The 21,838-nt window shown below is 39.0% G+C and overlaps 3 protein-coding genes across 4 annotated transcripts in view; 1 reads left to right on the top strand and 2 right to left on the bottom strand.

The window, feature by feature from the left end:
* Nucleotides 1-1,783, bottom strand: part of narf (nuclear prelamin A recognition factor) — a 17,108-nt gene extending 15,325 nt beyond the window's left edge. Inside the window, exons 1-3 of one of the 2 annotated variants that reach the window (XM_015396215.1) lie at nt 1,503-1,783; nt 938-1,010; nt 796-861 (exon numbers count right to left, since the gene is read on the bottom strand). In XM_015396215.1, coding sequence (XP_015251701.1) covers nt 796-861; nt 938-1,006 — 135 coding nt within the window. In that variant the 5' untranslated portion in view covers nt 1,007-1,010; nt 1,503-1,783. The remainder of the gene's footprint in view (nt 1-795; nt 862-937; nt 1,011-1,502) is intronic. The other variant, XM_015396223.1, reaches the window with a different exon arrangement.
* An 857-nt stretch (nt 1,784-2,640) lies between these two features.
* Nucleotides 2,641-7,907, top strand: LOC107097958 (chromosome unknown open reading frame, human C17orf62). Its single transcript, XM_015395344.1, has 6 exons — nt 2,641-2,779; nt 5,522-5,609; nt 5,700-5,741; nt 5,822-5,992; nt 6,081-6,225; nt 7,297-7,907. The coding sequence occupies exons 2-6, from the start codon at nt 5,522-5,524 to the stop codon at nt 7,442-7,444; spliced, it is 594 nt and encodes a 197-aa protein (XP_015250830.1). The 5' UTR covers nt 2,641-2,779; the 3' UTR covers nt 7,445-7,907.
* A 57-nt stretch (nt 7,908-7,964) lies between these two features.
* On the bottom strand, nt 7,965-21,827 carry hexdc (hexosaminidase (glycosyl hydrolase family 20, catalytic domain) containing). Its single transcript, XM_015395332.1, has 12 exons — nt 21,671-21,827; nt 19,473-19,567; nt 19,268-19,383; nt 16,530-16,617; nt 16,282-16,446; nt 16,019-16,202; nt 15,839-15,910; nt 13,956-14,154; nt 11,918-12,079; nt 11,737-11,844; nt 8,463-8,552; nt 7,965-8,372 (listed from the first exon to the last, which is right to left on the bottom strand). The coding sequence occupies exons 2-12, from the start codon at nt 19,554-19,556 to the stop codon at nt 8,201-8,203; spliced, it is 1,440 nt and encodes a 479-aa protein (XP_015250818.1). The 5' UTR covers nt 19,557-19,567; nt 21,671-21,827; the 3' UTR covers nt 7,965-8,200.
* Nucleotides 21,828-21,838: the final 11 nt, after the last annotated feature.

The following is a 21,838-nucleotide window of genomic DNA, read 5'->3' as shown; positions in this document are numbered from 1 at the left end:
CGTCATACATTTTTAAATTAGAGGAGGAAAGCGGGGAAGAAGACGTTGTGGAAGAGGACGCCAGGGCGGCAGAAGCTTGGTTTGGTGTTGAAGGCTTACAGCCGTACATGTTTGAGCCCTTGCCTCGTAACGCTGCCAGTTCTGTTAGCTCTACGCCTGCTGAAGACACAGACGTCCATCCCCGTGAACACTGGGACGGAACTTAATGGTTGAGTAAATGATTCTTATTTCAAACGTTGCGTATATTAGCTGCAACATATGAATCAAGATGCTATGACTGAAAAAATTTGATTGACAGATAATCGTTGATATATGATTGGCCAAATTTAGGTGGACAAGCTGACGTATAACTAACTGGCCTATATAAGATAATGAAATAATATAAATTTTGGAACATTAAAGTCGGATAAAGAGACTATTTATTTACATGTTTAGGCCAGAATGATTTGACATTTAAATATGACTTCCCTACGACTTTAAATTACTGTCTGAAAGCTGTGCTAAATGAAATGTTTTGTATAAACTCTGTGTATATAAAATGACAATTAAAGTTGTCTAAGTCTAAATCTTTACATTTTATAACAAAAAATATATACACTTTCTTCAGCTTCACAACTTTGCACCCCTTTGCGTTCGTCTATCTCATGAAACCTACATTCTAGATGTTGAGTTTGTCTCATGATCAATCAAACTGTATCAGTACCTTTTAAATGTGCTGTATAGAATAGAAAAAATAAGCTTAAAAAAAAAAAGAAGTAGATGAGGGGCATTCAAGTCAAATGAAACAATCATTACCTGTCCATTGATTTCCTGAGTCTCCAGGTCTGAGATGGCTTTGTCCTCAGCCTGCTTCTTGTTGCACTGCATTTGAAAAACAATCAGCATTTAAGGGCTTTTCCTAAACAACTGAATGAAACAGTTTTAATCAGAGTCTTACCTGTTTGGTGCAGTTTTCACACTTCTCCTTCCGCTGTGAGATCTTTACCTCTGACATTTTCCCTGTCATCTACCTGGGAGGGAAGATTCAGAAATGGGGAAACAGAAGCATGAACTTATTTCCTGGCAGCCTGTTTTCTAATGAAGTGAAGCCTGAAATCTGCTGAGGCTGTTTCTGTTGGGAGCTCCACCCCCCCTCCTATCACCACAAACCAGCTTATCAGAACCAGAACAGCCTTTTAAAGCCGGGAAAACTCTGAATAAACACGATCCATCATCACCTTCACGTCAAACACACACAGGGATTACATCACAGCAGGCAAACAGGGTTAAAGTCTTAAAGTGGGACAAACCTCCTCTTCTTTAACCCAAAACAACAACAAAAAACATTGACTTTAGCTCAGGTAATGACTTTAAAAGCAATAATGCGTCACATTGATTGACCCTTTACAAACCTCTAATTTAGGCTGTAGCTAACAGGGTGGTTTAATCCGATATATGCCGCCTAAACTAACGTTAATGTTTATTTAAAGCTAAACTGTTTCCGAGCTGAATTTAAAACTCACCGGACGGTAGCACTTCTGGACAAAGAGGTGAAAAAGGACAACTAGCGGGAGAGGGAAGGCTGCCGCACCGACAGCGTTTCTGAGCTCAACTCAAGCCGAACTCTGTCGCTCTAACCCGGTATGAGGAAACGGAAACAGTCGCTGTCGACCTCAACCTCGCTGGGTCTATTTGCTCTTGAATTAAAGTAACTGTTGCCCGACAGGGCTTCCTATGTAACTCGCCATTCGTGTCTATGTACATCCACCTCCATTGTGTGCACCCGGACGGGCCTTGGCGCATGCGCACAAGAGATTTTAAACTCCGGAAGCTGCGACAGAAGAACTTCCAAAATAAAGGTCAGACTCAATTCAATTCAGTTAATTTATATAGCGCCAATTCACAAAACATGTCATGTCAAGGTTCTTTACAGTTCACCAGATCATACAGTCAAATTTATTCAAAGTTTTCTATCTAAGGAAAACCAGTTGATTGCATCGACTCATTGACTCAAATGCAATCCCTCACACTAAGCATGCATGTAGCAACAGTGGAGAGGAAAAACCCCCTATTAACAGGAAGAAACTTCCAGTAGAACCAGGCTCAGTGTGAGCGGCCATCTGCTGAGGCCGACTGGGGTTCAAGGAGACAGAAGCAGAGAAACAAAAGGCAACTGTAAAAGGCAGCCCGGTCCAGGAAACACACAGCCAGGCAGACCAGCTCTGAGCCAGCTCTCATGTCAGAGGATGAAAAGAGCACATCCAGTCAGTCATGGTCAGAGAAACAGGACTACACTGAAAAACAGGCTGATCTCCAACATCTATAAACAAAGGTGTTGATAGCAGCAGCACAGCAATCAAACAATCAGTCAATCAAAATGAAAAAGTATATACCTGCACAGTAACAATGCCAGTTGGTGCATCAACCATTATGTTGTGGTTTTATATGTATTTTTTATTTTTTGTAAAATATACAGGGACAAATATAAGTGATGATAAAAAAGATTTGAATAATATTTGCCTAAAAAGTGATGAATAACCTCAAATAGTGCATAGACTTTTTGGACTACTGCTCAATACAAGTGCTTTTCAGCCTTTATTTTGAAAGGTATCCTGGCTGGAGAGCTCATCCAATGAGAGTTCAGGAAACGCGGAAGGAAGAGTCCCTCATTCATGACTGTTGTTGCGACAACATGAATACAACTTCCTCGTAATGCTGTAATTCGTATGTTTCATCGTGAAAATTATCTTCTCTTTAAATCTACAAGGTGAAAGTTTACAGGGAAAAAAAGGATTTTAAGGTAAGAAATCATAAGAATATAAAAATGAGCGCATTTGTTGCCTTGTTTGTGATGATGAATTAGAGAATAAATCAGCCCCTTACATGCATCATTTTTCATTGTGGAAAATAAAAATCAATATATTGGCATCTTTATCCAGTTTCAGCTGCGATTCAAGGGTCAGATCATCCAGGAAGGAAGAAAAATATGGAAAAGCATAAATGTTTATGTTTTCTCATCTTAAATTGTTATAGAAAACAAATAAAAATAGACGTTTTCTGTTTGGTCTACGGTTGTTATTATAGGTTTATATTAAATAGCAGAAGTTACATTGTTATAGAAAACATTAAATGAACTTCTGCCTGAGCTGTTTGGTAGGTTAAACAGTTTTCCTCATACACAGAACATTAGATCTGTTATTTTTAAGAGGATACTTTTAAATGAGCATGTCTCCATAATACGCTGAGTTTCAGGTTGTCATCAGCTATAAATGGTTGCTGTGAAACACAATTTAGCCTCCTTTTCAGTTTGAAAACATCAGAATTAGGACACATTGCAGATTTGTGGGGAAACAGGAAGTCTCCACAAGTTGAAGTAAATGAGATCCGCTTCCAGCTTCTTCAATTTCACTCCTTTGTGACGTCATCCAATCCTTTATCTGCTCAAATGAAAAGCATATGATCCTTAGTTGTTCATCTTTATTGGTATTTTATTCATATATTATGCACTGACCACAAAATCTAAGAAAAAAAAGGCAATGTTTAGTGTTTCACCGATACAAGTATCAGGCGGAGCCCCGATCCAGCATTAAAATGGTGGTATCGGTATCGGCGAGCACCAACAAATAGGGCACCGATACCATTTTGAGAGCCAAATGTTTATTCAACTATTGTCACCCATTCCAGTTGGGTAATAAAAAAATTCTACTAGATTCAGTTTGGTATTAGTCTTTTTCCTGCTTCACAAAGGTAGGCAGCAGCTTGACAAAGCTATGATGGCAATTATTTTACATGCAAGTAGTATGCAGTTCTTCATATATACACACACACATCAATTTCAAACAGATGGTATCGGTATCGGCCAATACTGCACAGCCAGGTATCGAGTATTGGGGCCAAAAAATGGCATAGACGCAACACTAGTAATGTTGGTAAAAAGATCTAAAAAGTCTCTTAATCCAGCGTCCAGTGTTCCTGCTATAAATGGTTATTAATTATTTATGGGTTAAGCCTAAAACATGTGCGGAGAGAAATTAGAAGAACTGACTGCGGTAACTTCTGCCACTCTTCAGGAATGCTGCAATAGATTTTCAGCTGTCAGTCATGCTTACCAATAGACCAATAAATGAGAATACTGCACACATTTTATTGATTATTAATAGCTTACATTAATCCAAGATACCTTTTCTTTGAAACTCTCTCCTACCAATAGATAAATAAAATGAAGATAATCGACTGTGTTTGACTTAACAAACTAAATCCAGTTTTCCAAACTTCTTATTTTCATATTTTTTTATTAAGAATTCTTTTAAATTTACTTTTCAACTTTCTAAAAGTCAAATAAAGTAATATCTTTTTTATGCAAAGCCTGATGTATTCTACATATCAGTTTCTCCCTCTCTAATTCTGCTGGATCTGTACTGAAAAGCTGTTTAAGGAATAGATGCCTCCGCTCAGTGTTGTTTTAGGGAAAAATGAGGACCGATTAGAGCGTGTTCTGTTGAAACACAAATTTAAATTCAGTCTGGGTTGGACAGACTATTAGTCACATTGCAGATAAAATACCAAAAATATGCAGCTGCATTTGGGGGAGTGAAAAAAAATTGCTGAGAGGGATCATAATTACTCGCCTGAGACGGTGATGAAGAAGCTGCATCTATCCGATCTGATCCAGGAAGATTTTTACTAATCTAACATTTAAGCTTCTTTTAAATTTACCAAATAGAGCTTTACTTTACAACAGAGAAAAACTTTGTTTTAGCATCGTATTCTTTACCTTTAACACTGGAAAATTGCCCCATTTATCTCACACATTTCTGCCTCTCAACATAAAAAACAGTTTTCAAACTTTTTTTTTTTTTTTCAAATGTGAAATAAATCAAGAAATGCCAGTGTGTGATGGACATAACTGGACGTATGCCTCCAAATCACTCCTGCTTAGCACCTCACCAGTCCTGTGGTACAATACCATTAAAAATGGCCCTTCCCAGTCAAACGCCAGCCGAATGGCAGGCCACATCCCTGCAGCTCCCAGCAAAATCCCCTCCAACTTCCAGCCACTGGCCTTTTCCTGGCGTGCATTTTTTTACTCCGACTCCACCCTTTCACTGAATTACAGGGTCTGACCAGGAGATGATGCTTCTCTTTAGATCTTAATGTCCACAAATCATGACTAAAAGAATATTTTAGTACAAAGATTGATGTTTAAAAAGGAATTGTAGGGGACCAGCCAAGGACCCATCAAGAAGAGTGGGGAAATTTGGAATGGCTACTACTGTAGTAACAACTTTGGTCAGTAAAGCAATATATATATATATATATATATATATATATATATATATATGAAGGCATGTGAGGGGTTATTCTGATACATACTGGTGATGATTGATGTGGTTATTATGTACACAGCTAAGCGTTATGGGTAAAAGCTGCAGAATGGCGGACAGTAATCTTGTGGCTTATTAATGCTGCCCTACTTGCAACACGGAAAAACTAAAGTGCTGTGGATGGGAAAATCTCATCTTCTGTAATATTTCTTTGTCAGATGGGCTACATGTCGGTAGAGACAAACAGTCCCACCCTGCTCCACCTCAAGAGGTCCCCTGGTGTCCGCTCATGGTCTCTTCTTGTGGGTAAGTTGGTGTATCTGAGCAGGCGATCCATGTTCAAACCCCTCCGTATGCTTGGATCGCCTTCTGAATCCTTCACCCTCTGCTCTGCAGGTATAGCATCTGTAGGGCTGGCAGCTGCATACTACAGCTCAGGTATGGAAGCTGAACTTAATAACTTAACCCCTTAAATGTGCAGTATTTGCTCTATGCCTTCATCTGTGTGGCTTCTACAGACAGCATCCCCTGGAAGCTCTTCTACATTGCGGGCTGCCTGTTTGTGGCCCTTCAGAACATGGAGGACTGGGAGGAGGCCGTGTTCGATAAAACCAAAAAACTGATCGAGCTCAAGACAATCAGTTTGTACGCTCTGGTTCTGACGCTGTGGAGGAAAGGACAGGAGACAAGTCAGTGAAACCGCTAATTTTTCAGTGGTTGAGTGGGAATGAGGACTCCATTAGTGTAATGGCACTTAATGCTCTCTCTTTTTTCCAGTTGTTCTGGACCTGGAGCAGCTCTGTGACGTTTGCGTCCAGGAAGAGAAGGTGCGATACTTGGGGAAGGGTTATCATGTGATGCTGAGGTTAGCCGCCGGCATCTCCTACCCCCTCACTCAGAGTGCCACCATGGGAAGTCGCAGGTAGGAAAACCACGCCGTGTTTCTGTATGAAGCGTGCAGGAATAAAAGGATCAAATATAAAACAGAATGATAGGAAAAGTATAACTTTTCAGGTTATCCTGTACACAGACAAACAGATTCTCCTAGAAACATAACCTCCTTGCTGGAGATAACTGAACAATCGGGGGGGAAAAAAACAGCAATTTTAGTCTAAAAATCTTGTCTTTGATGAAAATATTTTTAAAAGTTTAATTTTTGGAGTTCATTCTTTTCAAATTTTTATTTGTAAAATTTGTTTTTTTTTCTTCAAATTTCAATGAAGTAAAGAAATGTACACCTTCGATTCTACCTGAAATCAGTACTGGACGTACAATAAAATAAACAATACATGTTGGAAAAAAAGCTCCAGAACATTTAAATGTATCTATTCTGTTGAAGAGTGTGACACACGTGCACAGCTAAAACATCCTGTTACCAGTGGAGATGTTTAAGGGATTTGATTCTGCTTCAAGTCTCCTCCATAGCATCTCCATCTGGGCTTTGACTTGTCCAAGGAATTTCTTTATTGTCAAGCCTTGATAGATTTACAGGCATGTTTTGGGTTATTGTGCTGCCATAGATCCCAGACTGGCAACAGATTTTCTTATTTTTTTGCTTTATAACAAATAGTCTCACATTTTTATTAAGCATCCTCTGTTCCGCAGAAGGATTCATGGTAGATTTATTAATGGTAAATTTATCCCTTCATCATGACACTTCCACTATGAGCCCTAAAATGACATTTGGGTCTTTGGAGACTTCTTTTAGTATCTTGCTGGCGGCTTTGCTTTAAAAGCCAACCCTGGTAACTTTGGCTTCTCATTTTTTTTTCTCCAGTTTCAGACCAAATAGGGAAAAACATAATGTTTTTATACTTGTTTTCTCACCTTTTCTTCAGCTTAGTTATCCTATCTTTCTTCTAACATAAAAAAAGCCTATACCTCGACATATTTTATAAAAACACACACACTGTCATATGATGTCCCAATCCTTAATCGTCTGGAATTAAGTCAGGAACTCTTAGTCATGGTGTTTTTGCTTGTTGCCTCACAGTGACGTTGAGGAGGTGGCCTCATTGGTGAAGCGCTTCCTGGGTCTGGATGAGATGCAGCGAAAGCAGCAGGAATATGAAGACTATGGAGAGGAGAACGACTCGCTGGGGGACAGCACGGACTCAGAAGAGCAGACAGACCAGCTATGATGGCCGATGTATGCATTCCCAGTGCATCCTGGGATGAAAAGGTTGAATGCAATGCAAAGATATGGCAGAGGTGGAGACTTGCCCTACACATGTATTCCCTCATTTATTTTTCCTTAAATAATGCTTAAATGCTGTGGTTTCCACACAGATTATGTGTTCTGTACTAATTACTGTTTGAGAGCGCATTCAGATTATGGTCCCAGTGTGCCTCCCTGTTGAAGTCATAACAATCATTTGTTTGGGAGATGAAGGAAAGTGCCTTTTCCCACAGTTTTCTGGACCACCCAGCTCAGATCCACCTACTTACATGTTTTCATACTACTGTGTGTCCAACCTGGAGGAACGTAAGCTCAGCCTCAGCCAGAGCAAACCAAAAGCAAACTGTGTGTGGCACGATAACGCCTGTCGATGCTTTATTTTTTATGTTTGAAGCATTTTTTTTATTTGAACCAAAGACTTAAACTCAGGTGATCACATGTATTTCATTATGTTGTTGATTTTACACAATTTTAATGGTTATTGATGTTTAACGCCTAAACAAAAAGAATAAAAGAATTATGCAGAAGTCTTGAAAGTTTTTTTCATTCACTGAATAATTGCTCGACTTTTATATAACTAATAAAAACGTCTGAAGTTTCTCCTTTCCTTCATACTCAATACATACATCAATTTACATAGGAAGGTATAATTTGATTGTAAAAAAGGAAAGGAAATGTCTTTTAGGCTGAAAATAAAGTCCAGTAAAGCTTGATTTCTTCATGGCACCATTTCTTTAATGCATTCCTGGATAGCTTCTGTGATTCGCTGCAGCGGAGCCATTACAGCGCTGATGTGTTCCTCTATCCACTCCTCCACTGTAGAATCAGGATAAAGAGCCACCATTTCCTTTTTTAAGGCCTCTACTTTCTTCTGTAACGTGTCCAAATACCTGAGAAGGAAAGAAGCCCAAACATAAGCTACCGTTTTGCAGAGGCTGCTTTCATATGTTCATGTTCAACTATTTAAAATGGACTCTTACTCGGAAGCCTGCTTGTGAATATGCATGCAGTTTAACGGGTTTACCGTCTTCCTTTGCCTGTGGTAGGGACTGAACCATCCTCGTACAAACCTATAAGAGCAGAAAAAAAAAAAAGAATAGTTCCTCAAATGAAAGGAAGCTCTATAGATTATGGATGTTATGCATTTGAAGCAGCAGCTAAAACACATTTGAATGAAAATAGAAAGATATCAATAAACCTCTAAGGATTTGTAAGATCAGCACTGACTAAAGCAATTGTCACACCATGACGATTTAGACCAGTATATAACACGTACAAAAATTCTGGCAAAAACGCTGGCATGCATTGAATAAAATGCTGCAGCAGTGTGTCGCAGTGAGATTGTCGAAGATATTTTTGATTAATGCCGAATATTGAAGCGTGGTCTGCGCTATGTTATTCCACAACGCCAGAGGGACAATCACCAACTAGCTGTGGGTCTGGATACGGCAGAGGAAGTGGGGGCATGTTTGTACGACAACGGAGGGACATGAGGGTGAAAAATAGCGGGGATCCAGGTGGAAAAAGGGTCCAAGCGTTCTTGAGCACCTCGCTCTTCTAGCAGATCCAACCTCACGAGTTGTTTTCCACAATGGCGGTCATACAAACAAAACAAGCCGGTAAGGTACCAAACAGGAAATACACAGAGTGTAAAGTGGGTATAGATTTAACCAATCAGAGGCCTCCTGTCTGCTGTCACCTAGAATTTTGGAGAGTTGCACCAGAGGGTCTGTGGCAGGGGCGGGGGTGTATTTGCGTTAACTGCGACACACAGACGACCTGGTTTCTGAGTATAAATCAGCATTTAGTTATGAGCACGTTTTGTATAAGTTATGAGCACGCTGAAGTACACTGAAGCACGCTGGCACACGTCGACATATGGCGAGTATGCGGGAGAAACTTTTAGCATGCTCAAAATGCTTCTCGTGCTCGCTGCTGATATATACCAGCGTGTGATCATACCTGGGGCATAAGTTACAGGTAAGTTATCTGATCATCAACATATGTTAAGTATAAGTTACTCATAAGTTGTGGTGTCTAGCTAACCCAAAACCTCTGAGTAACTTCTGCATAAGTTATACGTAACTTATCAAGAATTTATCTCCAACGCATATCAAAGTATTTGTGTTTCAGACGACCGCTGAACCTCTGTTTCTAACTTACAGCTACTGTATAATGGCGTATTGGCAGCATTTTGGTATAAAGGGGGTTCACAGGAGGAAACCGTCAGTTCTCCTCCAGACTTCATCCCCATCATTGGGTGAGTGAGACAGTGAGTGTGATGGATCCTCCCTGGGTTCACGCCCACGACCAACAAACTTCCTAGCAGAATTTGCTGCTACTGCAAACCTTCTTTCTTTTAATTTATTCTTTTTTTGGGCGGGCGGTAAACAGCAGCTAGGTTAATACCGTGATCAAAGACATCTTTCTATGCAGGCCGGGTGCCTCCGGCCGCATCGCTGCCCCCCTCAGGACACTGGCTTGTGCATCGTATTATGGGCATTACGCTGCTGTGCGTTATGCTTAAGTTAGGCTGTCGTTGGACATAAGTTCTGGACTCATTGTGAATACGCTATGTATACACCCAAAATTTAAAAAATACATGGAAAGTTCAGTGTAAGCCAGCATTTTAGGAGATTCTGGGACGTCGGGCATACGCTGGCTAAATCGACAAGGTGTGACAGGGCCCTAAAGCAATGCAGGTAGAAGTAGTAGAAGTGCCTTTAGATTTATGAATAGATATTAGCAAATATGCTATTCTCAGACCTGTGTTCAGATTGAAGAAGTAAATGGAAAGCTGCATATGAAGCCATCACAGTAGTTTCCAGATCAGTGTCATCTATTTTAATTTCAACTTAAAAGTTTTTAAATAGTTCCCACTGTTTTGGAAAAAAGAGCTAATTTCAGCTCAGATTTATTAGTTTTAAACCCCAGTTANGCAAAAATGAAGCAGCAGACGCGATTTTGCTGCTTTTGCTGCCCCCGGTGTGAACGCAGCATAAGTTACTCATAAGTCGTGGTGTCTAGCTAACCCAAAACCTCTGAGTAGCTTCTGCATAAATTATAAGTAACTTATCAAGAACTTCTCTCCAACGCATATAAAAGTATTTGACGTGTTTCAGACGACCGCTGAACCTCCGTTTCTAACTTACAGCTACTGTATAATGGCGTATTGGCAGCTTTTTGGTATAAAGGGGGTTCACAGGAGGAAACTGTCAGTTCTACTCCAGACTTCATCCCCATCATTGGGTGAGAGAGACGGTGAGTGTGATGGATCCTCCCTGGGTTCACGACCACGACCAACAAACTTCCTAGCAGAATTTGCTGCTACTGCAAACCTTCTTTCTTTTAATTTATTCTTTTTTTTTGGGCGGGCGGTAAACAGCAGCAAGGTTAATACCGTGATCAAAGACATCTTCTTATGCAGGCCGGGCGCCTCCGGCCGCATCGCTGCCCCCCTCAGGACACTGGCTTGTGCATCGTATCATGGCCATTATGCTGCTGTGCGTTATGCTTAAGTTAGGCTGTCGTTGGACATAAGTTCTGGACTCGTTGTGAATACGCTATGTATACACCCAAAATTTTAAAAATACATGGAAAGTTTAGCGTAAGCCAGCATTTTAGGAGATTCTGGGTAGATGCAGGTAGAAGTAGTATAAGTAGTAGATATTAGCAAATATGCTATTCTCAGACCTGTGTTCAGATTGAGGAAGCAAATGGAAAGCTCCATATGAAGCCAGATCAGTGTCATCTATTTTAATTTCAACTTAAAAGTTTTTAAATAGTTCCCACTGTTTCGGAAAAAGGAGCTAATTTCAGCTCAGATTTATTAGTTTTAAACCCCAGTTCAAATTAAAGCTGATATTACTTTGGTTTAGTTTATCAATGCTTGCTGGGCCGTCCCAAAGCTGTTGGGCTGTGGGATATTTATTCCCAGAGCTACATTAGCTTAACAGGATACTAAATAAAAAAAAAAAAAAGATGATCAAAGCCTTTATTTACATTTGTTATGAGCGCCACAGTTGGACGCCGAAAGACCAGAGGTGCTACTTAAGAGTTTGTTTTTTTTAGCCATTACTTTAATGGATTATTGCAAAGATGTCTCTCTAATGGCAGTCATCAAAACAATCTTAGTGATTTAATCAACTCGCCTCTACATGCTTTAGTTCTTCTGAAGGAATTTGACAATATTCCTTCTGAGACAAATAAAACTTGACCTTGTTTGATGAGAAACAATACTGTTGTTAAACTTACATATTGCTTTCAAAAAATCTGAAATCTTCTGAGTCGAGCAGTGAATTTATCTCCAGGATCAACTCTGCCAGCTTCCTTCCTGGGAACAGAGACTCATCCGCAGAAGCTCTGAAACCCACAGAGAGAAAAACTTCAAAATATTTCCGACCTCGTGGTTTGCTAAAGCAGCGGTGGTCCTGACCTCTCCATGGCTTCAACCTCCACTGAAGATACTCCCAGCGTCTCTGTTACTTTTCTGTTCGCCTCAGTGCTGAATTCACCGTGGATGAGAGTCTGCAGACAGGAAGCCAGCGAGGGGAGAGCAACAGGAAGTAGCTCACACAGAACTGACAGGTGGTCATACCTGTTGGCAGAAAAAAAAAAAAGGTATGTCTGCTTCTGTCTCCTTGAACCCCAGTTGGCCTCAGCAGATGGCCGCTCACACTGAGCCTGGTTCTGCTGGAGGTTTCTTCCTGTTAAAAGGAAGTTTTTCCTCTCCACTGTCGCTACAAGCATGCTTAGTGTGAGGGATTGCATTGGAGTCAATGAGTCGATGCAATCATCTGGTTTTCCTTAGATAGAAAACTGAATCAATTTGACTGGATGATGTGGTTGAATTTTCTCTGTAAAGTGACTTACGATGATATGTGTTGTGAAATGGTGCAATATAAATAAACTAAATTGAATATAAAAAAACTAATTAATGAAATTACTGAGGACTTTCTCATTTTCATTCATACTTAAACATATTTCATGATGTACATCCTCCCTCATATTACAGATCGATATAATGGAGTTTGTTATTGTGAACTATAAGGGACAAGATGTGTTTCCTGAAATTGTAAAATGTTAGCAGAACTCAATCTTTCTTTTCTAGAACCTTTTGCATTAGCTTGCTGTGCACAGCTTTCCTCTAAACATCTGTCAATTTTTAGCAAACAGATCAAACTCAGACAGGGTGAAGAGTGTCTGAACATCAATCTCCACACTTTCTCATTTGATTTAAGGTGAGAACTTTGACTAGGCCGTTCCAGCACGTCAAAATGCTTTGAGCAAAACTAATCCATTACATCTCTGGCTGTTTGCTAACCACATTTCTTCCTATTGGACCGTTGACCTCCACTTCCATGCTTAGGTTTTACCGTGTCTGAATCTGCTGCAAACATCTCAGAGTCTCCCTCAGCATGATGCTCCCACCACCCTGTTTCACCATGTGTTCCATGGAGTGTTAATTTTTCCTCCACATATAGTTTTGCAATCGTTGAATTGTTGTAATATGTAGCATCTTTTTTTTACTTACTTAAATTACTTCTTATTCATCTAATTTTCATTGTTTGTATCAATTTTTATATTTGTCATCATTGTTTTTCTTAATATTTGGCATCATCTTTTTTTATTTTAATTAACATCTTATTGATCTATTTTACATTTTCTATTTTTGTTTTTAATTCATATTTTTAATATTATTATAGTATCATCTTATTTGTTCTTTTCTTATTTTATGTATTTTTTATTTGGCATCATCTTTTTTTAAATCACTTTCTATTCAACTACTTTACAATTTTTGGTTATTTTCTATTTTAGATTTGGTTTAATCTTTTTTCTTATTTAATTCACTTTTTATTCATCCATTTTTCTTTTTTGTCATTTTTTATTTTGAATCATCTTTCTTAAGTTTATTTCATTGTTATTGATTTATTTCTCTTTTTTAGATTATTTTCTACTTTCTATTTTTTATCATTTCACCAGAGCTCTTTATGTTTCTCGTGGCACCTACATGACTTCTAACCAGGTGTGACTGTTTCAGTTGATTTAAGTCAGTTTTTTCTGCAGCTCCTACAGGATGAACCGATTTTCAAAGTTTGGGAATCCTGATTTAAAGGTCACTATAACCAAACAGGTTATCCCTCTGTGTTCATGATGCAGTTATTACCTCAACCTAATCACTGAGACTATCCCAGATTATCTGGATCTCTACTGAGACTAAAACACACCCAGATGGACTCTATTGTTCTAGAATACTGAACTCTTTGTTGGACTGGATCTCTTTTAGGAGTATTAAAGGAAAGTGTGACTACTTTTTATTTGTAAAGGCGTTTAAAAAATCATGTTACCTAATTATTATTTCATTTCTGAAATAAAAAGCTACTCACTGTTAGCCTATGACATAAAATTCCACTCAGACGCATTGATGTTTTTGCTTCTTGACAAAACAGAAGTTCTAACCTTCTGATTCTTACCTCTGCCAACCTGTGATGGCCATGCCCCTCATGTTAATGGCAGCAGGCAGAGAGGCCGCCACCTTCAGCCACTGCAGGTGATTATCCACGTGTCTCTGTGTGCAGGTCACGCAGGTGTGAACGAAAGTGGAACCTTTGAAGGAGCTGGCTGCCCACAGGTCGGACATGCCGGCACCGTGATACTTCTCCAGCAGAGACACTGAAAACAGACAGGAACCCGTTGATCACAGCCCTGAGGAGCAGGATGTTTAAGCGGGATTAAGAACACACCCAAGAAACAGAGCAAACTTAAAGGAAAATAGTAGACGATTATTAAAGAGGGAAAGTTGCATAATCATCGGCCTCAGCTGGCCAACTATGAGGCAAAGGAATGGTGTGTGCTTGTAGACGATAGTGCTGCAGCAGTGTCCTACTAAAAGCTAGCCTGCAGATAATCAGACCACAGCTGTTTCCTGCTAATGTTGGTTAACAAGATTAGATGTTTAAAGTAGGGAAGAAGTGTTTACTTCTACAAACTCAAGGCTGCTATGCTGCCGATAATGACAGCCTCTGTATTTCTCTATATTTAAATCCCAGTAAAAGTATGCATGGACTGGCAGCTAAAGTCCTTTCATCTAGATTAGGAATCTGCAAAGTTTAAGTCCTCTTTGGATTTCCAGAGTGACTATGGCTAAAAACCAACAAAGAACAAATTATATATTCTGAATATTGATATAATAACACCATGTTTTTTCAGGTTTGTAAATATTTTTCGTTAAATCATTTTAACACATTTCCAGAATGGAATGACAGTGAAAGCAGAAAGCAAGATCAAATTTTCTTCTGATTGGTTCATTGCCTCCAGTGCAAAGCAAAACAGCATCGCCTTTCAAAGGAACATGAAGTAACTCTTGAATGCTGACAGGTGGCCTTTTACAGGCAGGGAAGAACCGTGTCCTGAGTGGCAGTAATCCAGGGGTATTCAAAGTTTTCCAGGCCAAGGACCCCCAAACTGATGGCGAAATGGAGCGGGGACCCCCTAATTATATATATTGTATGAAATTGTGTTCCCTTCGCATTGTGCGTGTGGAAATGCTTTTACTTTCAGTATTAAACATAGCCCTGAGATCTACTGTTGTTTTTCTTGATTTGATCTCACCACACGTTTAACTGATCACCGATCTTGATCATTCAGGATTTTTTTCCGGCCACATTTCTTCCTTGAAGATGATGGGTCCCCACTATCCTTCCAATTTTTAATAATGCGTTGGACAGTTCTTAACCCAATTATAGTAGTTTCTGCAATCTCTTTAGATGTTTTCTCTGCTTGATGCATGCCAATGATTTGACCCTTCTCAAACAGACTAACATCTTTTCCACGACCGCGGGATGTGTCTTTCGACATGGTTCTTTAGGTAATGAGAAGCGAGTTTTTAAAAAAAAAATTTTTTAAAAAATTTGCCTTATCCCATTCTCTAGCTTTTTCTCCGCCTCGAGCTTCTTTTCCGAACGTACGGCTTTCGATCAAACAGAAGCAGCTCCACGCAAACACGCAGAACCAGTTATATCTGATACATCTGATGAAAATAAAGCATTTTAAATGCCACGGTAGTCAGATTTAGTGAATTTTAATGCTAACTAAGGCCTTAATTTATGAAATAATAGTTTAATGACTTTTAACGATTTTTAATGACCCGTGGAAACCCTGTGTTGACTGTAGACTGACAGACAAAGTAGTTAAGACTTTCTCCTTTTTATTCATACATTAAAAAGGAGTTGATAAAGTTTTAAAGGTTATTCTTTGATGTCAACTCTGACTTGGTGTTTTTTCCTTTATTGTTTTTCTGGCGCAAATAACGAAATGAAGATACTTCATTGGAGGAGAACCAGCTGGAGTCTCTTACCAGTTTTATCCACATCCAGGTTTGGGGTGTAGTCCCACAACATGGGCTGCACAAGTCCTACTAGACCGCTTGCTGTCATAGGGGAGGCAGAAAAATAAAACCAAGAAGAGTTTAAGTTAAGATTTAAACTAATAAGCAGAATATTAGAATTTCATATGTCAGTGATTGTAGCTGATGAACCTTTCAGTGTGTCCTGGCTCATGCCTCGCATCATATCATCCCACATTATGATATTCATGTCAGGCCACGCCTCTTTAATAGCCTTGGCAACCTTGTTCACATGACTAAGGAAAAGCTGTTCAACTGTACCACCAGTTGAGTCCAGCCAAAGTTTGGAGTCCTCCCCTTCTCCAAGGGTGTAAACCTTAAAAATATTTAAGACAAGAAAACATCTGAGATAAAAACACAGACCTTAAAGCCACTAAGCATAGAAACACCCCTACCTCATCTGCTCCTATGTGGAGCGTTCTTAGACCTGGATGCAGATCAACCACCTGCCTCAGCATCTCCATCACCAGCTTGAAGCCTTCCTCTTTGTGGGGATTAAGGGTTCCGACGCAGAGCGGGACCTCTCTGAGGTGCCACAGCGACCGATGCTTCAACACAAACTATGTGAAGAGAAACATGCAGCTTCGAAAAAACATGACTTCTTTAAGAATTTACAGAAACAATGTGCAGGTTTTTAGCATACCTCCATATGTCCAAAGGTCTGCACAAGTGGGATCACCTCCATGCCCCTTGCTTTGGCAGATTCCTGAATGGACATCACCTCCTCTCGGCTTAAATTAAACCAAATGAAAATCAGCTGCTTCGGATGTTATCGTCACATTAAATGGCGATTTTTCAGAGGTTATCAGTTCCATAGAATGGCTCCAGATTCTGCCTCCTACCTACCAGTAGGCTCAGTAGGCTGTTATCGCCATATGAATCCTAATCCTAAACAGAGTCGTAACCAGAACATTTTAATAATGGTGGCCAGGCAATAACCAATGTAAACTGAGGAGTGGCCGAAAATCGGATTGGCACCAGAACCTCAGGGTCAATCTAAACTCTTCCAACAGGAAAACTAACAAGCAAAACATCCATATTTTCTAAATAAAGACAAACTATACCTTTCTACAGCCTTTTGATTACAAATAGACACATATATTTCAACATCCGTGCTTTCTAGATAAAAGGTATAGTGGATAAAATTCTTTCAGGTTTTAGTTCTGGGGCGTAAATCTTTTCCCTTGTCATTACTTACCTACTTGTATCAATAAACATTCTGCATAAAAGTGATATTTACAAGCATTAATATCTACATAAATTGATTATTTGATAACTTTTATTAATATTGTTGTTTATCTATGATTTCACTAAAGACTCCCAAATGACTTGCAGAGACACATCATTTTCTCTTTACCCCATATAAGACAAAATCTAGTTCTGAGAAGAGCAGGAATTCTGTACTTATCATCTTTGATGTTAGTATATTGATGTGTATAATTAACCACAAAAAAATAAAATGTTTTGAATATTCCACTTTGGAGTATTAATGCTGTATTAGAGGACAAAAAAAATGGCAGGGGTGGCCATAGATTGGCTAAGGGTGGTCATGGTCCCCCCCTGGCCCCCCCATCTAGCTCCGCCCCTGATCCTAAGGTAATTCGGTTTTTCTTTTTTTGTAATGGCATTAGTGGCTTGTTTTTTCGACAGTAAGCTAACAGGAAAGGGTCCTTTGACATTCGCCAAGGGACCACAGGTCATCTGAGTTGAGCACTAATGCCTCCGTACATGGGTCGTAAGCGCTAACCACTGCGCCCCCTGCGCAGAATTCATTTTAAAAAGTTGATCAACTTGTCGCTCATATTGAACAACCCCTCCACAAAAAAATATCATATCCTGTCATCTGAGTTGTTTTTAAACACCACATTAAACCCGTTTTGACTGAAAAATTTGAATTTCATTAAAAAAATGCTGCTTTTCTTTATAGATAAAAAGTATAAAGTAGGAAACAGAAAGTGAAACTTCATTTTTCAGATGTGGCCAAAACGGCTATTAGCAAAAATAAGCTGCATTTTATCAGCCTTAAAAACCTACTAGAAGGTAGAGGAGGCGCAGTCTGAAGCCATATGGGACTGATAACCGCCAATAACGGCCATCTAGTTAAATCACATCCCAAACGGGATCAGCCGGGTGATTGTGATGGAGATACTTAATACTGTTCAGCAGACTTTCACTCGCCTTCTACTTTTAATTCAACCTACAGCAATAAAGGAATAAATAATATAACAAAAACTTTTTTTGATAATTGTTCAACAACAAAAAAAAGTCAAAAGTAGAGCAAAACTGTAAGAAAAAGGGAAAGTTTTCAAATCATTTTATCAGTAAAATATCATCAGGAATGGGAATAGCAGGAATTTCAATATCCCGCCCCCTATAGAGACAACTGTGACTTAATCTAAAACCGTCTATCTCTCAGAAAATCATCTTTTCTGTGATACTGGGAGAGAAATAAAACACATTCTAACAAGAAAACTACTTTACTGGACATAAAACGATCGATAGCTATAATGCAAATGCTTAGATTAAAGGATATTTATGAGTTAAAATAACCAAATAAGAGCACAACTCTAAATCCAAATTATAAAAAATTAAGTTTGATTTGTAAAGTGACAAATTTCATTTTTCTTTACTGTAACCTAAAAAAAGATTAATTTATTCATTGTTTATACAGGAATGAGTAACTCTAAGTTAATGCTTTTTAATGTTCTTAGAAATAATTTCAATGCCATCACAAGTATCCATGACTCTCATATATATTTTTTGTTTTCCAGCCACTTTTGTTGAAATGTACATGTCCCCACTCTCTAGCTTTTTCTCCGTCTCGAGCTTCTTTTCCGAACATACGACTTTACGATCAACCGGAAGCAGTTCAACGCAAACATATTTGGATATAATATATCTGACGAAATTATTTTATGAACTTTTTTTTTTTTTTTAAATAAAGCATTATAAATGCCACCATAATCACATTTAATGAATTCTAATGCTAATTAATGACCCAGGGAAACCCTGTTATTACAGAGGATTATTGCATTTCATGTTAAATGAAAGTTGTGTGGATTCAGTGACATCATCCGTATGTTACTCACAGCAAAAAATTAAATATAAGCAAGTTTATGTTTGTTTTTTGAATAAGTGTCTTATAAGTGTTTTCCCTGGTATTTAGAACTTAAGACACTTTGTCAATGGAACAAGATAATTTAGGTTTAAATTGAAAGAAGGAGAAACGTCATTATCTTATTTCAATTGTATAATACCACATTATTTTATTTTAAATGTAAAAAATACTTATTCCATTTGCTTATCACAGTATTTAGCTGCTCAAGTGTACTCATTTTTCTAATTTACATTTTCCAATATTTTATTTTCATCGATCTGCACCTGTAAGCGGGATGCGCTGTAGCTTGCAGGAGCTTCAGCTCTCCGTCATAAGGAAACATGTCCTCATACTCCACCAGCAGGCCGTCAGCACCCAGCCGAGAGAAGAGCTCGATCAGCTGAGAACCAAAAAGAAAATCAAAACACAAACTGTGAGCAGGAACCACCAAGCAGGTAGCAGGAATCAGAGGAAAGAGAGAAAGATCACCTTATGAAGGTACCCGATCCGTGGTCGGGCGCCTTTCAAATCTAGGTGGACAAGTTTCTTCCCTTTAGGCCACGGAGGACTCATTCTACAGACAGCTGAACAAAAGGCATTAGTTAGCAAGAGCTGAAGGGGATCCTGGTCTTTTTAGCACTTCACCAGTGAAAACTTGACTTATTCATGGAGTGAATAGAAACAGGACAGCTCATATCTGCCAGGGAGACTCCCCTTCAAAATCCCATTCAACACATTTCATTCAATGGTTACGTCCTGTTTTCATGTTGTGTACATGGAAACAATTTGATGAATTTACCTTGCAATGAATTTGCAAACAAGAATATGTTTGAAAATCAACTTATTATTACAGGGGCTGGTTATTTTATCCTTTTAACTATTTGTACCATTGTAGTTGGTGATGCCTTACTCAACTCTTTCAGGTGTTAAAACGTCCTTTTCTAAAGGCAACTATGCTTCATAAAGGCTTTACCACCCAACGATGAAACAATCTACTTATCTCCTATTATCAGAGGTGGCTAGTAACATGTTAGTTCAATTATAAAAAACCAGGCCTCTGCTGAGCTAAATGAGGGGATTGAGGTTTTAAAATCAGGTGTGCTAGAGAAGAGGAGCATCTAAAAGTTACAGGATGGTGGCTCTTGAGGACTGGACTTGAGCAGCCATGATTTACTCAGTATTTGAGCAGCCTTCTTGTTGGGGTTTGGTTGAGGTTTTGAGGACCTAGAGGCAGAGGTGAGTTCTTGTAGTTTTAATTGAGTGTTAACAGGTAACAGAGCAGGAATCAAAAAATCCAACTTAAAAATGCAAGAACCAGAACCATGGAGACATCAGAGAAGACATGCACTAGAAGCGGGGAAAGACAAGGAACCAGCACTGAGGAACTGCATAGGGAGAGTATTTATGGCTGACTGAACAAAGACAGGACTAAAGGGCTGGTTATACTCCCCGCAGCAGTGTGTCGCAGGGAGCTTGAAGAAGACAATTTTGATTTATGCTAAATATTGAAGCGTGGTCTGCGCTATGTTATATTCCATGCCACAATGCCAGAGGGACAATCAGGAACTAGCTGTGGGTCTAGATACAGCCGAGGTGGTGAAGAAGGGGGGGTGAGTTTGTCCGACAACGGAGGGACATGAGGGCGAAAAAGAGCGGTGATCCAGGTGGAAAAAGGGTCCCAGCGTTCTCGCGCTAGCTGGTCCAACTTCACGAGTCGTTTTCCGCAATTGCGGTCATACACACAAAACAAGCTGGCAAGCGGATGTAGATTTGACCAATCAGAGGCTTCCTGTCTGCGGTCACCTACGATTGGGAGTAGATGTGAACAGAGGGTTGTAGAAAGGAGCTGGGGGAAAAGGACACTACAAGAGGGCAACAAAGAAAAACCTAAGAACTCAAATACATCCATAAAAACACAACAAAATTAACACAATAAAACAAAGAAAACATGAATCAACGTGAAACTAAAAACTCAAAGAAAACTTAACAGAACAAAGACAATAAAACTTCTAACTAAATACCTTTTTAACTAATTAACGTTTAATTATTTCGTGGTGGGCACTTTTAATCTTTTTGGTGCCTGCTCTAAGGAAGGCTCTGGGACTCCAGTTACTATTATCCACTGCAGCTGGATCTGTAGCACATGGAGGGACTGAAGAAAAGTTTTGATCTAAGATGGCTTAGTTAATGAAAACAACGCAAGAGTTAAAGGAATGAGACTGAAATACAAAATAGTTAATGGGAAAAAATTTATTTGAATTTATATACTTCAATTGACAACTTAGAAAGATCTGCTCACAGTCTAATGCAATGAAATATATCTCATTCAGTTTAATAACATCTGGATTAGGGGATAGTCTATAAGGTCCTTAACTGTCATGTTTAATGGGTTGCAATACAACGTTTTATTAAAATCAGACAAATTAAACTAGATCACACAGAAAATTGACCTTTTAGCCTGACTGCATACATAAAAATATGTATCCCCAATTCATCATTAAATATATTTTTGCGGTTGATTTTTTTTTGCAATGATCCAAGAAAGGTAAAAAAACAAATCAAACAAATAAAATTGTTTTAAAATCCTGCATAAGAAATGATGATTTTCACGACAGCAAAAGGAAATAGACCGATTGGAACATGCGCCACCTAATAATGTTTTTTTTCCCCCTTTCATTAGAGCCTACCTTGTTAGGTGACACCTGTAATAAAAGCTACCAGGACAGTTCTCAGAGGTAGCGATGATAAAGTTCCAAAATCACAGGGAAATGGGGAAATTTGAACGATTTAAACTGAGCCGAAGGGCAAGAAAGCAGCTTTCAGTGGTTGTAAAGTCTGTTTGGTTCCTGCAGCTG

Source organism: Cyprinodon variegatus, unplaced genomic scaffold, assembly GCF_000732505.1.
Source record: "Cyprinodon variegatus isolate N-32 unplaced genomic scaffold, C_variegatus-1.0 Scaffold26, whole genome shotgun sequence".
NCBI classification, from domain to species: Eukaryota; Metazoa; Chordata; class Actinopteri; order Cyprinodontiformes; family Cyprinodontidae; genus Cyprinodon; species Cyprinodon variegatus.
The sequence above is the reverse complement of the archived record's forward strand: the minus strand, read 5'-3'. Positions and strand labels throughout refer to the sequence as shown.